Source organism: Nothobranchius furzeri, chromosome 5 (genome assembly GCF_043380555.1).
Source record: "Nothobranchius furzeri strain GRZ-AD chromosome 5, NfurGRZ-RIMD1, whole genome shotgun sequence".
NCBI classification, from domain to species: Eukaryota; Metazoa; Chordata; class Actinopteri; order Cyprinodontiformes; family Nothobranchiidae; genus Nothobranchius; species Nothobranchius furzeri.
The window spans coordinates 56646032-56661879 of NC_091745.1; the positions used below are offsets into that span (position 1 = coordinate 56646032).

At 44.5% G+C, this 15848-nt stretch overlaps 2 protein-coding genes across 3 annotated transcripts; one reads left to right on the forward strand and one right to left on the reverse strand.

Moving 5' to 3' along the window:
• Positions 1–593: 593 nt before the first annotated feature.
• LOC139069843 (zinc fingers and homeoboxes protein 2-like) lies at positions 594–7879 on the forward strand. Of its 2 annotated transcripts, none has more exons than XM_070550937.1 (12): positions 594–923; positions 998–1711; positions 1870–2082; positions 2688–2954; positions 3028–3243; positions 3341–3425; positions 3588–3773; positions 4329–4729; positions 6222–6453; positions 6537–6705; positions 6892–7011; positions 7693–7879. In XM_070550937.1, the coding sequence occupies exons 1-11, from the start codon at positions 825–827 to the stop codon at positions 7007–7009; spliced, it is 2700 nt and encodes an 899-aa protein (XP_070407038.1). In that variant the 5' UTR covers positions 594–824; the 3' UTR covers positions 7010–7011; positions 7693–7879. The 2 variants fall into 2 exon arrangements, with proteins under 2 accessions (XP_070407038.1, XP_070407039.1); XM_070550938.1 differs by having other exon boundaries at positions 594–899.
• A 2075-nt stretch (positions 7880–9954) lies between these two features.
• Positions 9955–13159, reverse strand: derl1 (derlin 1). Its single transcript, XM_070550942.1, has 8 exons — positions 12852–13159; positions 12004–12115; positions 11859–11923; positions 11271–11297; positions 11080–11175; positions 10752–10804; positions 10549–10659; positions 9955–10371 (listed from the first exon to the last, which is right to left on the reverse strand). The coding sequence occupies exons 1-8, from the start codon at positions 13002–13004 to the stop codon at positions 10245–10247; spliced, it is 744 nt and encodes a 247-aa protein (XP_070407043.1). The 5' UTR covers positions 13005–13159; the 3' UTR covers positions 9955–10244.
• Positions 13160–15848: the final 2689 nt, after the last annotated feature.

The following is a 15848-nucleotide window of genomic DNA, read 5'->3' on the forward strand; positions in this document are numbered from 1 at the left end:
GTCAGGGCTAACCCATGTCTCAACAGGGGTTCTGTTGTTCATCACATCCTGTGTCCTTGGTTTCGTGTTCCTGACTCCATCTTTGATTAAAGCTGAGAGCTGACTCACCAACCTGCTCTGAGATTAACTCATTATGGTTTTATAACTTAACTGATGTCTCTGATATTGTCAATATTGTTATTTCTTGACAGTAAAATCTATATAATCAGCCAAATGTTTCCTTCAGTGGCCTTTAAAGGCTGTTACCTACTCAGCAGCTGTTCTGTTTCTCACCTCCTGTTAACTGTGTTTATTTCAGATTCAGCTCCTGGGCCGGTGCTTGCTCTGGCTCTTTTGAGTTGTTCTGTTGGACTTTCTAGGACATCTAGGATGTGTTCAATAAGGTTTCTTCTTAAGAGTGTTTGAAAGTTGAAAATGCCGACAGAGCTTGTAATAATACCAGGCGCTAAAGCATGTGGGCTTAAGGAGATCTGTTGTGGTGGTGGTAGTAGTAGTAGTAGTAGTAGTAGTAATAGTAGTAGTATTTATTAGTGTCTGTTTCCTTTTGTCTTCCTTCCAGGCAGCATCCTGTCATGAAGTTCCAGGAAGTCTGCCGATGCTGGAGCTGACGCTGTCGGCGAGTCCAGCCTAGTCTTCATTGTTACTTCAGCCACTCATCCCATCGCCGTTCGGAGTCCCAGAAAGTTTCCTGAACTTTCTAAGAGCCTGGTCCTGGATCAGCGCCTCCGACAGCGAGCCATAATCAACACCACACCACTGGCTGAGGACGAGCCCCAGGAGACGGCAGCTGTCCACAAGGACAGAGCTGGTGTCTGCCACCGAAAATGTCCAGTCGGCGTAAAGCGTCCACTCCCTGTATGATCCGGCCAGAGTTGACCCCAGTGGACCTGGATGATGAGGTAGAAGGATCACATGACCTGGAGGTACAATCTGGGATGGGATATCAATGTAGGACGGTTGTGGGTTCTACCTAATGTGTCCTGTCTTCTGCTTACAGACTAAAGAGAACCGTGTTCAAGAGGCACCCATGAAGGTGGACCCATCTACTCAAGCGGAGCCGTCCATGGACTTGGATCTAACTGCAAAAGCCTCCAACCCTCCCACGGGTCCAGACAAACCTGAAAGCGAGCCACCAGACCTGAGCAAGCCTCAGCGTAGGCAGCAGGGGGGCTACGAGTGCAAATACTGCTCCTTCTCCACACAGAACCTCAACTCTTTCAAAGAACACGTGGACGCCAACCACCCCAACGTCATCCTCAACCCGCTGTATCTGTGTGCCGTCTGCAACTTCAACACCAAGAAGTTCGACACGCTGACGGAGCACAACGAGAGGTGTCACCCGGGGGAGAGCAACTTCAAGTTCAAACGCATCAAAACGAACAATCAGACCATCTTGGAGCAGACCATAGAGGGCTGCGGCAACAGCGCAGTCATCTACAACACATCAGGAGGAGGCCGAGGGGACGGGCTGAGCTCACCACCACCACCACACAGCAAAGCCGGCGGCGGCAGGGCAGCGAAACCAAAAGCATCGACAGATGCCAAACGGACAGAACCTCAAATGGGTAAACTGACCTCTGAGCTCACCAAGAAACCCATCACAGCGCTAAACGTGAACGGGACAGTCATCATCCCGGAGTCGAGTCTCCTGAAAGCAGACGGCCTTTCTCACATCATGCCTTCATTACAGCAGCCTATAAACTACACCCAGGTAGGAGGAACCCCCCTGTCACCCACACACTCAGACATGTGATTGGTGGATAAATGAGAGACTCATGACCTTCAGTATCAGCAATGAAGTCAAAAACATCAGATCATTATTTGTGTTATTAGTACTTAATGATTAGTTTTCTCCCTGTTTGGTTTCAGGTGCCGAAGATCGCCGTGCCCTTAAACACAACCAAATACAACCCGTCCCTGGACGACAACCTGACCCTCATCTCCTCCTTCAACAAGTTCCCCTACCCCACACAGGCTGAGCTGTCGTGGCTCACCGCCGCCTCCAAACACCCAGAGGAGCAGATCAAAGTCTGGTTCACCACGCAGAGGCTCAAACAGGGCATCAGCTGGTCACCCGAGGAGGTATGAGTGTGCTTTCAGCTCCATGCTGGCTCTCGCTTCTCCTGTATTTATTTATTTATCTTTAGAATGTTTATGATCAGATTTCAGGAACAAGAAATGATCTGCAGCCAAGGTTTTCTCAGTAAAACATAAATCAGGATGGAAACTTTTTTATTTGACTTTGATCTTTAATTGTTCTGTAGCTCAATCAAATTTAACAATGTGGAAACTATTTTTTAATGATTAAAAATATATCTAATGAATGAAACTCTGTTTTCTTTCTTATTAAAATCATATAAATATTAGTTATTTCAGTTGCAAATGGATCTTTTAGTAGATACATTTGCTTTGACCATTCTGTATTTCTATGCATTTGCCACTTTGGTAAATATTGAATTGAATCCGGGAGAAATCTGCTACCTGGAGAGGAGGAGGTCTGTGTTTAACGTTCTTTAACTTTCACCAGCGCTAAAGCTGGAGTCTGACATCATCATACTCATCTAAAGTCATTGTGTTAAATGTGTGGCGTGGACGCCTCTTTGTCCAGCCACCTCCCTGTGGCTGATTTAGTCTGCTGTGACGTTTGTCTGAGCTGTGACGGTCTCATGGCTCCTCTCCTGTGGCAGGTGGAAGAAGCCAGGAAAAAAATGTTCAATGGCACCATCTCCTCCATGCCTCAGACACTAACCGTGGTGGCTCCACAGCTCAACTCCCACTCCCCCGGCAGCCAGCCTGTCCACAACACGTCCTCCAGGGCCCTGCAGCCAGGGACAGCCTCTGTCCTGCAGTCCCTTCCCTGTCAGATTGTTGGACAGACCAGCCTCGTCCTGACTCCCGTGGCCAATGGCTCGTCTGTCACCTGTGCCCCGCTGGCTCTCACGGTGGCAAACCAGGTAGGGACCCAAACTCTGACCCGTGCACCGAGTCTTCAGCTGCATCTGAGGGCACTTGTCCCGTTTCCTTCAGGTGGCTCAGTCCCTGAAGCGGCCGTTGACCACTCCTGTGATCGCCACAGAGAGTAAACGACCCTCCATCATTCAGACTGTCTCCGCATCGATGGCCACAGCCAAGCCGGCGTCTCCCAAACTGCTGAGTTTCACTGTCGACCCAAATAAAACATCTGAGCAGCTCTCGGTGCTGCGGAGCAGCTACACACAGTGCCCCTTCCCCGAGGATGATGAGGTAAGTATAAGTGATTGGAATGAGATTTCTGGTCAGTCTTGCTGTTTTGCCTCCCTAAATGTAAACCTGGTGTAATTTTGGCGTTGCAACGCGGCAGATCTACCGGCTGATTGAGACCACTGGCCTGTCCAGAGGAGAAATAAAGAAGTGGTTCAGTGAACAGAGGCTCCTCAACATCAAAGGTAAGTGCTAAATCAATTTAAAAAAACAAAACACTAAATTATAATTTTCTAATTAAAATCAATATTTTATATCCTTTAAACCTTTAAGATAACTTGTATGCATTTAGGTCTGCCTGCATTTTTGAAACGTCCAGTCATATTTTGTGTCTCTGTTTCTTGGAGGCGTTGCTCCCCCTCCCGTGTTGGTGAAAGCAGAAGTGGCCCCACCAGCTAAAGTTGTCCCGGTTAAGAAGGCGGTCCCGAGCCAGTTTCCTCTGCTGGAGAGGGTAAAGGGGAAGTCGTCGGAGCAGCTGACCGCTCTGGAGGAAAGCTTCCAGAGAAGCAGCTCTCCAGCAGACGAGGAGCTCGGTAAAAGTGCAGCACCCACCTCTCTGGGACCAAACCCTGATGAGTCCTTTTAGAGCTTTATTTGGTTATATTTAATTAATCTGGGTTTTAACTGATGCAGGAGCCAACTAGCTTAGTTGAGATGGATGTAGTCACAGCTAACCATGCACAAGCTGCTCTATGCTAGCCGCATTCATGAGTAAAACTTCCTGTTCAGGAAGCAAATATTATGAAAGCTGCTTATTGCAGTAAAGTATAATCCGTCATGTTTTTCCCGATGAGGTTAACATGTTCATCCTGTACCTGTTAGCTTAATTACCCGTTTGTGGCTTTCCTGTCCCGTCTATCGTCTTTATTTATGGCTCAAACGTTTTCAGACATGTTACCAGCATGCGGGTAATTTTCTCTGACTCCAGTGGAGCTGCGTGTCTGGTGAGCAGGCGTCGATGTGACAGGAGTGTTTTTCAATGAGCCCCCTTCCTTTTTTCTTATTTAAACCTTCGGAGCAGGAGTTCTGCATCTCCTTAAAAGAAGAACTACTCCACCTAAAACTGCTTCTCTGATCTTCTGCTGCAGGCCAGCTGGCCCAGGACACCCGGCTGTCCAGGACCGAGGTGGACAGCTGGTTTTCGGAGCGCCGGGCTCTGAGGGACAACATGGAGAAGGTTTTCCTCACCATGGCCTCCAAGAACACGGAAGATAGGCTGGGAGGAGCACTGCTCAACGGGGCTTCTCACCGGGAGCATGATGGGAAGTCCCCCCGCTCATCTCCTCGCCAACCTGTCCCCTCCTCCTCTTCCTCCTCCTCCTCTCCTCCTGTGCTCGCAGCTTCCTCCCCTCAGCCTCCAACACATCCGTCGTCAGCATCTCCTCCCTTCCTCAACTCATCCTGCTCCTCGTCTCCACGCCCCCCTCTCCTGTCCGTCTCCACCAGCCCCCCACCCATCTCTGGTGGATCTCTTCATCTGCTGAGGGAGGTGAGGACAAATAGATGTCTTCTTTAACACAAAGACATGCTTCTACAGATGGTACCAGTTACAGTATGGCTTCTCTTATGGCTAATTAATAGCTTTTGGATGTTATTAATGAACCTGCAACACTTTATAATCATCAATACGTTTTTATTGTGCATTCATTAAAGAGCAAGTCGCCCCCAAACCAACTTTTTTTTGCTTATAAACTATATAAATGAGTGTATATAAATTGTGCTGCAGACACATGTAGTCAGTAATTTGGCACTTTAGTGCGTCTTATTTAAAATTTTAATATTCTGCTAAAAACTATCAACTGTTGTGTCGTGTTCAGGTAAAAACTGCATTTGAACTTAATCTGGCATCGCTATTGGTTATGAGGTACACCATGACGTTAGCTGGTACCTTATGATGTCACAATATCGTTGTGAGCCTGAGTGTGTGTATTGGTTAGCGGCTCCGCCCTCTCAGTCTACCAGGCAACAGCATTTGTTGCATTTTTCAAACAGGAAGTGGGAGTGGAGTAAGACTCTGTTAGGGGGTGACTTGCTCTTTAAGGATGAGAAAAAGGTTTCACTGAGATTCTTCTTGCCAAATAGTGAGACAAATCTGTTTCAGGCTAAGTTACCAGTTTTTAAGCCAAATGAGCATCTGGAAATGTGATATTTTAGCATATTATCTTATACTTGATCTCTCGTTTTTTAAATAACCACAAGTGAAATATACAGGATAACAGATCTTTCTCACTAATTGGCAAGAGGCCACTCAGTTTAGTCTCTTTTTCCCCCTTAAAGAGCAAGTTCTCAAAGAAACCATTTTTTATTTTGTTATTCACTTTGAGTTTTCCATGCAAGCTAAAGGTGAAAATAGTCTCCTACACCTATCTCCTGTATTAGCTACTGGTCAGAAATCCAGTCAGATCTATGTCACACTGTCACTTAACATTCATGGACTCACCCATTTTGACTCGCGACAGGGAAGGCTGTTGTTGGTTTAACGTCCAGGAAACAGCAGGGAACATTTCGACTAGCAGAAGCTAATCATTAGCATTAGCAACTCCACCACACAGCTGAACTCTTTCAGGCTTGTGTTATTTGTGGAGATAAAACATGAACGTTGAAAGCAAACAGAGTTAGTGGTTAAGTCGCGTTGTTATCCAATCCGATGAGAGATGTCCAGCTATCGGGAAAAAATAATATGAGACTGCAAATCCAGCTGTTTTCTGCTCCCCTCCCCTTCAGCTAACTTTCCTGAAAGAGGAGCACCAGACTCTGTTCAGCTCTGAATAGATTTCGATTTTGTTATTAATTAAAGCAATATTGTAGGATTTCTAAAGCTTGGAAGTGCAGCGCCCGGACTGTGTATGTGGGGTGTGAGTGAATCGTGCACCAGAACCAGAACTCACTGACCTCCGTGTTCTGGAGTTTTTTTTAAGCTGTGAAGCTTTTTCGTGTTTTATTTCTCATGAGTCTCATTTGTTCTAACATTTTCCCCACAGATGTTCTGCCGGACCCGGTGGCCGTCTCCTGAAGAGTACAGCCAGCTGGAGGGCCAAACGAGTCTGGGGCGCACGGACATCGTCCGCTGGTTCAAGGACCACCGCTCAGTCCTGAAGAACGGAAAGACCCTGGACTGGATGGAGGGAGTCCAAAACGTCGTGGGCCAGCAGCAGAACGGGTCGAGTTCTGAGAAACACAAGAGTGTTCCCTCAGAAGTCAAGGCTGAGCGGGGTGATTACTGCAGAACGTTGTGTCTCTGTGGTAATCACCACAGGGTTCTGATGTTCTTCCTGTTATCTGTGGTTGATCCTCAGCTCCGTGTTCAGTGGAGGAGAGAGGCGGGAATGATGCAGCGCCGCACAATTCCAAACACTCCAACCAAGACAAAGACCACTGGTGGACTGACAGGCTAGCACAAGGTGTGGAAGACCTGAGCTGGACTGGGCTGGACCAGAACCACTCCAGTGAGGCTGATAAAGGGAGGTGAGAGAGAAGAATGCTGCTTCAGTCACTCGAGTAAAGGACAAGGTCACTGCAGATGTTAGAGTTTAAGTGCAGCCCATAATAACATGATACGAACCAGACTGGTTGTGGTTGCTAAGCTGCCCTGTTGTTTACCTTGGTATCAATGTGGGAATGTTCCTAAAGGAGGAGCGCGTTTGTCTCCAGGTGGATAAAGGTCACCGTGAATGTGGAGGAGGAGACGGGGGGAGGAGTGGAGCGGCCGAGGTTGGGAGGAGACTCTGACGTTCTGACTGTAGAGCAGCCAGGGAGAGTGACGGGTTGATGGTGGGTTATGCACACACACACACACACACACACACACACACACACACACACACACACACACACACACACACACACACACACACACACACACACACATTTAACTTCAGTTCAGTTCAAACCTTTATTCTGTTACTTTAAACTCGACCCAGGTTTTAAACATCTGCATTGCTCAATAGGTCAAACATGGCGCAGTCTACTTGTGTTTATGCTGTTCCGTTTCCAAGCGATGACCCCAGTGCATGCTGGGATTTTTGCCAGCCCTCAACAGGCCCTCAGCTCAGATTTGGCTCGTGTAAATGGTGAACTGTGCCTTTGAGAGAGCACAGCTGCGGTCACTGTTGTGTCCTTAGGCAAAACGCTTCACCCGACTTGCCTGTGTTGGTGCTAGTCAGAGAGGCCGGCGGTGCGTGATGGCAGCCTCGCCTCTAGACGGCCCCAGGGCGGCTGTCTACATAGTAGCTTACCATCACCAGCAGTGTGTGAATAATGGAAAACAGCTTTAGTTCCTAGAAAAGCGCCATATAAATCCGATTCATTATTATTAGCAATCAAGTGTGATTGGTGCTTCAGTGGGGTGCTGGTGCCGTCTCTGTAGTGACATCAGGCAGGTGCTCGTAACTAACTTTTGTTTTCTAGAAAAGTTATTAAAATCATTTATCGGGTGGTTTGTGTTTGCTGTAGGTGGAGTGGATGGTTAAACATTGAGACGACTCGTCGGTGACGTGATGCGACTGTCTGCCTGTGATGTCATCACTCAGCGCCAGGCTCTGGTTGAGTTTGAGTGTCGGAGCGACGATGTGATGCTGACATTTTCAGAGGAGTGCCAAAGCTGGATTTGATGCATTTTTCTCGCTAGTTTTTTTTAAACATCTGTAAATATTTTTCTGTGTTTCAGAAAAAAAGGTTTGTGCAGTTTTACTGGAAAGCCCCCCCACACACACACACACACACCACCTGATGACTGAATGTTGCCCCTGAAACCTGGAATGTTATTTTTCTTGTTCTTGTTGCTATTCTAGGATCAAAGTCTGTTTGCTGAACATTTTTAAGAGAAAAGCCCCGATCGGCTCTTTACGAGTGGATTCTGATGACGCGTGTTTCTGTGATGGTGGTGGATGTTCAGATGCCTACAGGGAAGAAAGACATGACTCTGTCCCACCTGAAGGGACCGCAGACGCTCCAGTAAGTGGAGCACCTTTTCATCTGCGCGTTCAAGAAGCTGAGTCTGTTCGCTCTCACCGTGCTGCCTTTCAGCTTCGTTTCACATCTCATGAAGGAAGCAGATTTCAGCGTAACGTTTGTGGAACGTAGAAAACTTCACTTCCTACGCTAACCCACCTTTACTGAGCCTGTCATAAACGCACCGCTTGTCTTCTACTTAGGCTCTCAGACTTTTATTCTACATGGACCGGACTTCCCGCGCACACTCTCAAATTTCATGAATGTCTGACATTTCCTGACAAAAGGTCGTAAAAGCATTGGGAGCATCTCAGCAGCTGGAGCAGCCCGTTGTGATATGGCTTAAAAGGACGTTATTGGAAACTATTCTAGACAAAAGTTTGAGCTGCGATCTCACATCAGCAGGTGTGTGACTGCATGTCGGTTCCTGCTGCTTCACTTTCTTCTCAAAATGCTTTTTCCTTTTTGTTTTTCTGACTTGTACAAAATACCGCCTGCATTTTGATTTTCTACCTTCAGTCTGCTGCAGTTCAATAAACCACAGTGAAGCTTAAACCCTCTCCCACTCACTCAGACCAGTCCGGGTTGGACATGGTAGACCTGCTGGATTAAACTACAGATTATGTTTACACTGGTGGGTGGAACCCAATCACAGATAACCTGTTAAAGACTGCAGCTTGTTCTTGGATTAACACAGGTCCAGCTTGAAAATGAAGATCATAGAAAACCCCTTTAGTGTCCCTCAGTGGGGCCAGTTTGGTGTTTCACGATTAAATTATAATAAACTCAGCACACTGTAGTCTGGGAGAGGCACTCAGATTTTAGACCAGTAGTTTATGTTTGGTATTTTCAGTTCAGATTTGTAAGGGAACTGTTGAGGTGGAATCTGTTGTAGATGCACATCCAGTGATGACTAGTTTTATGTAGATCCCTTTTGTCATTGCAGTTTGCATTTGTCCCTGGTTCCTGGTGGGTGCTACCCCACGGTCCTGTAGCAGCCTGCAGGATGAGCGTCTGGATGTTGCTGGCTGCTTCTGGTTCCAACACCACAGACAAATGGTCACTCAAAAATCTGATCTATTTAGAAACATCTGCATTAATAGGTGACTCTATGGGTGCTTAAAGGTTTAATACAGAAAAGTGTTGGTTATGAGCCCGTCTGTTTACCAGCTGCTGGTTTCTGAGGTGATCTGGAGGAGTTGTGGCTAGTTTTATAGTCGGTGCACATTCTGAGGGCCTGATGCAAGCAGAGGATTAAAAAATAAAACCATACAGATGAACGAGTGGAGACATTTCACAACCAAACGTTCTTCGAAGAAACAACATAATTCTCAGACTGTCTGATGGAGCTGCAGTGTTTCACTATGCTGCTGGCTGTTAGACCTATAAGTCCTCAACTTTTATTTTCATACTCGGCGACTAGAGAGGTTGTTTTCTCACCCCCGTTGTGCTCCAGGTAAACCCCTCTGAATTCCTGTCATGTGTGCAGTAAACATTTCTATCACTGCTCCCTTTAAAAATGTCTGAGTATCATCAACATTAAAACTACATAAGCTCCCGGGTTTGAAGCAGACACATAAAAGTGAATCGTCCTTCCAATAAACAAGTTTTATTTACAGAAGCATGAATCTACCTCAGTTTGGTTTAGATCAGAAACACTCGAGTTCAGTAACCACGCTCAGCATCGTCTGTAATTACAGTGTAATCTGACATGGCATCACAGAGGGGGCGGGGCCAGAACCTACAGCCTGCTGCTGTACAGTCTAATGGAGGGGAGAAGGCAGAAATGAGAGGCTGGCATGTGTGTTTAGTCTCTGCTTCACACAGACGCAGGAACGACCGCACTTAGTGAACAAGGGCCCTGCGGGGCCATGGCCCTAGGCCAGCTCTAGTTAAAACACTTCCTCACATTTCATCCTGCTGGAACTTTTTAAAATGATCAGTCTGTCGAAACTGGAGGCAACAGCTTTTTGTTCTCTCGAAAGCATCAAACATGAGGAAGCACGAATCTCAGCCCAGTCTGTTGGGGGAAGCTAGAAGAGGAGGTAATCGTCTCATTCCCCGCCGAGCCGAAAGCCCTGTCCCCAGCTGTGGCCTCCTCCTCGCTCCTGGGCAGCAGGCCTCCGTCCCGGAACAGCTCCAAAGCCTGACACTTCTCTGTGATTGGGGAAGAACCGATGCCTGCACATGGGAGGGAGGTGCTCAGTAAAAATATAATTCAAGGTAATCTGGAGGAACAAATCCATGAATCCAATTCAGAAAGCGAAGGTAAAAAGCACAGCTTCAGTAAGAACGGAGTAATCACACCAGCTGTGATGATTTATATCAAAAGTGGAAGTTTTTCCTTCTAAGTCTTACAAGAACTCTGGTGTGGAGAGGAAGGAGCGTCCTCCCAGATCCATGGGATACTTGTACATCAGGAAGAAGTAAAGGTGGCCCACCAGGTTCCCCGTCAGCTCGTTCACAAATCTGCATAAAATGGAGGGTCAAAGGTCACAGGAGCACCATAACAGCAAGCTGCTTGATAATCATAACAGAATTCAGTTAGAAATGAGACTTACGAGCCTCCGATGATAAAGTTGAAGGCCAAGATGACCCACGGTAGATAATGAGCCTAGAACAGAGCACACCCCTCGTCAGTAGGTGTAGATATCTGCTGCTGCTTAGCAACCACAATTGTGAGCTACTGTGTGAATTTTGAAGCAACGGCCAGACAATGATTAACTGATTAACATCTAAAAGTTTAATTTCTCAGCATAAGGAGAAGTGTTGATCTGTGGTGTTTGAGGCAGCAGGTGATTCCTGTAGGGAATGCCAGGTCTTAATCCATCCCCTACCCCTCCCTAGTGTTTGTCCTGATGTTGCCGTTTACAGTTCTGAGGAGAATACCTTGAAACGTGTTCCGAACCAGAAGGAGACGATGGTGTTTTTGTTGAACTGAGCCCAGACGTACAGCGCGGACAGGATCAGCGGGATCATCAGCAGCTGAGAACACAGACGTTAAAGCTCTAGTTCAGCTGTAGCTTTGAGTGAAGTAGTCCATAACTCATGTTTTGGTGTAAATACAGAAGAAAACTCACATGCATGTTCATCAGCATCGCAGTTATCTACACACACACTCCAAGTCAAGGACAACACGCTGGAATCATTTGGAATTTCAGGATCAGAGCAGCTGCTCGTGGGACGGTCGCCCACTTCAATCCCCACTTCAGCTCTTAAAGGACCTAGCAGTCACATCTGCCTTCTCCACTTCAGAATAAGGGATCTGGGGCCATCACTCCTTCAATATCGTATTTATTCCTACCTCTTCCTGCAGTAAAAGCCAAATATTTTTGTGGATAAATGTTATTCTTCAATCTTATAGCTAAGAAATAGCTATGAAAAGCCTTAGGAGCTAACAATCAGGGCTGAACTCCCGACAAAGCAGCATGGAGCTAAGGTGTGGGCTGGACTGCTGGTGCTGCATGTAACCTAGATTAGGTTTCTCCACTCTGCAGGGGTAGACTGACACTGGGCCACTGGCACAGAGCCACCCTGACATTGTACACTGCTGCAGAGAGAGAAGAGGTGCAGGAAGGAGAGGAAAAAATACAGGAGGAAACGCCATACACCTCTGATTGTAAAAAGCTTACAGCTTATGGCTTAAATGGGCGCTGGTTAAAGGATACAAGAATGCAGATCCAGTTAAAGAGCAGCATAAAAACATAGTCTGCAGGTCTGCCATTAAACTCAGCTGAAAAACACAAAAAACATCAGATGCAGAGAACATTTAAACTACAGAGAGGAGTAGTCACAGGATGGCAGCGGTCTTACATGTCTCCAGCCGAGTGGAGTAATGGTACAAAAAATAAAGGTTGACCAAATAAAGGAATCCGGTTTGAGGGGTGATGGGAAAATAAAAGGTGGCAGTGACTGGCCTCCAGAGCTGAAACAAATAAAAACAAGCATTAATCCTCAAAATACTATGTGATATTGACACAGTCAGCACCCCGTAGATTACAAATAAGGATAATTAAAGGGTGAAGATCTTTACATAAAGCAGGATCAACACAAACATTTTAGCCGAAGGTCTATTTGCCTATTAATGGAATTTGCATTTTAATTTAAGGTGTTAAATTCGTTTAATGAGTTATGTGATCTCCTGTATAATAATAAACAAGCACGTGCAGTTAGCGTTTCAAATAAAGTATTTTTAACTGAATTGAAATCCTGCGCCTAAAATCCGACATTCTTTCCTGTATCTGATATTGAAGCTCCAGCAGCCAGAGACAATGCCCAACACGCTTCGTCACTACTCAAGACATTGTCGCCGCCTTGTGGACGCCGTGAGAACAGCATACTAAAAACAAAATAGCTGTCCTTTATCAAATCATCTAACGCTGGTATTTTGTCACATTAAAACTCCGTGTTTTTTTTTGTTTGTTTTTTCTTTTTTTGGTGACATTTCAGAACATCTTTCTGAACCTAGTATTTATGTAATAACACCCGAATAACACGCACTGAGTTTTATAGACAGCATCCGGAAAACAGATCCTGCCATGTCGGGATTCAGGCCTGTCATGGTTAGCCACCTGCTAGCTAACCGAATACATAAACAGAGAGTAAAAAATGATAACTGATCCTTTTGCCGACACGGATGAACAAATCACTGAAGTGCGTACCTGAAATTTGTTAAAGACGAGCTCCGGAATAAGCACAAGGTTGCTATGATAAACCAATCCTAGTCTTCCTATCAAAGGAAAAGCAATGGAAGCAGCGAACCACCACCGGGTGATTAAAGGGATGCTTCTGAACCAGTTCCCGATGTCCGACATCTTCTCAAAAGTCTTCTGCTAACCTACAAGTCCGAAATGTAAAAAAAAAGTCACTTTGAAAAGAACCCAGGACCTCTTAAAACTACAAGTCTTTAGTCTTGAACGATTAGCTCGTCCACTGCTAAGTTTACGTGACGTGGCTAAGGGCTAATCACAGCTTTGCATTTGCAGAGCTCACTTTCAGAACGAAAAGTTCCGGTACAGCTTTTCAAAATAAAAAGGAACTTTTTTTTAAAGGCCGAGATTCAGAAAGCCTGTGAAACTAGATAGTAAAAGAAAAACAGATGATATAAAAAAAAGTTAGAAAAATACAGTATATCCTTTATTCTGGTTCAATTCACAGAATTGGGTAAGATGCAACGAAATGGGCACAATGTGACATGCTAAATACTGAATACACAAACGTGAACAAACATTTTTTAAATGTATCAATTTCAATAAAAAAAGGACACAACAATAAAATGAAACAAAATAAAATTTCTTTAAATGTGTACAAAAATACTGGTATTTTTTAAATTGTCTTTTTAGAACACGATTTTCAAAAATTCTTCTTTTTTACCTTTTGCGTAAGTCAAGATTCAAACAATAACTTTTCATTGGAATACAATTGATGCAGAACATAGTTTTTGCTAAACCATATGCATTATCTCATTAACTTATATCATCAGTAATTTATTTCATTTTGAACAGCAGCGCTCTTATTTTGAAGGACAGAATGAGAACCGGATATACCGTAATTATCTAAGGAGACTTTCTAGATGTTTTCAAATCATTTCCTGTTAAATTTGCAAAGCAGATTCTAAACCACTCAGAAGAAGCCAACAAAGTAAAGGGGCGTGTCTTGTTCAGGAGCTTACATGCACCTTTTGAAAGTGATGCGTTCACACCTTTGGAAATAAAAAAAAATCACATTACAATTTTTTTTGTTAAGTACTGGTGACTTTTTATGCTGTGGCAATTTGTCTGATAGCATAGCCTTGCATTGATGTGGTTTGTTTGTTTGTTTTTATTTTTTGTTGATTATTGTACTTTTTCTGTCCTGTTTCGATGGAACAGATCCAGTAGCCAGGAATGAGTGATGGATCTGCTTTATCTGCTGGTGTTTATTTGATTTGCATGTTTCATGCTAATCTGAAAATTAGACTCTGGAACATAATGCCCTCATGACCCATCCCCAGATAGGCAGAAGAAAATGAATGAATGGATGGACAATAAATTATCAGCATTTTAAGCAAGAGTAGGAAGATGTTATCCTGGAGAAGATTCGTCTAGCGTAACCTGTTTTATATGTTAGAATGTATCATAATGATTAAAATGATAATTTAATGTTTTTCGGTTGTATTTATTGCATTATGCTTGAAATTGTGCTTGCCCATAGTGTGGTGGATGAACACAAACCTGAAGAGGACAGATGTTCAGACAGATGCAAATAAACCCAGAAACCATCCTTCCTTAGTTAAGTCTAAGGAATTTCATTGAATTTAAATTATAAAAATGCTTCTGTGGCACTTTTAAATCTTGAACCTACAGACACCAAATTATCATCAGTCTTAAAAAAAATAAGTATTTGGCAGCCACTAAATGCAGGAATAGTGCTGGAAGCAGACTGCAGCGCCAGGTTTGTCAGCTCAATTTTTTTTGTCCCAACAGAGCGAACAGCCAGGCTAAAGCTGCAAGTGGAATATTCTGGCCACAGAGGGCGATAGGGGCTGGATGGCCTTTCAATAATCCTGCAAAGAGTCATTTTAGCACTTACTGGCTCAAGAAAATGATTTAAAAAAATGAAAAATGTTGCAAAGTATGCCTTTAAATGTCATACCCAGATAAGATCAGTAGGTAAATCCACTTTTTTTCAGTTGAGGAAACTGCTGAAAGTCAAATCCATTCTGTCAGCGGCGCATCAGTTTGAAACTTTGGTCCATGCCTTTATCATCACTCAGGACCGTTGTATATAGGGGTCATTGCTTACTCCATTGCCCATCTCCAGAGGATACAACATGCTGCAGCTCGCCTTTTAACTGGCACAATAAATGATTAACACATTACTGGTTGCCTGTTCATTTTAGACTTAGTTTCAAAGAGACACTATCCAACTTTTTCATATTTTAAAATCATTTTCTTGAGCCAGTATGTGCAAAAATGACCCTTACAAGGTTAATTAAATGTCACTCAGACCCCCACCACCCTCTGTGGCCAGATACTGCACTTGCAACTTCAGAGTGCCGGTCTGGACTGTTGGACTTAGAATGAAATAGAGCTGACATATCTGGCGCTGCAGTCTGTTTCCAGAAAGTTTCCTGCATGTTTTAATTCATGAACACAGCTGATTTGAGAATCAGAGAATCAGGGATGGCCTCATTTCAACCAGCTGATCCCACAACCTTAGGCCAATGAAGGAAAGGCTGCAGAAATGTAAACTTCACCTGCTGCTACTGGGTCCTGTCGCAAGATGATGAATGTTAGTAATCAGATGAAATCATTATCTAGTCCGATTTGTGAAGTTGTAAATTGTCATTAGGGAGCTGACTGTAGATTCACTCATTAGTGATGTGTGTGTGTGTGTGTGTGTGTGTGTGTGTGTGTGTGTGTGTGTGTGTGTGTGTGTGTGTGTGTGTGTGTGTGTGTGTGTGTGTGCGTGTGCGTGTGTGCGTACACGACATACACTCTCACTTTATTTAATAAAATGTTATAAAGAATATTCCGGTTTGGATCTGTAGGTGGATGAAGAAATAATGACATCTTGTGGTCAAATTTTGGTACTAAGGTCCATATTTCAAACAAACAAGTCTGCTCTGAGTTATGGGTCACAGCATAAGATTAATACACAATAAGTTGATAAATAGA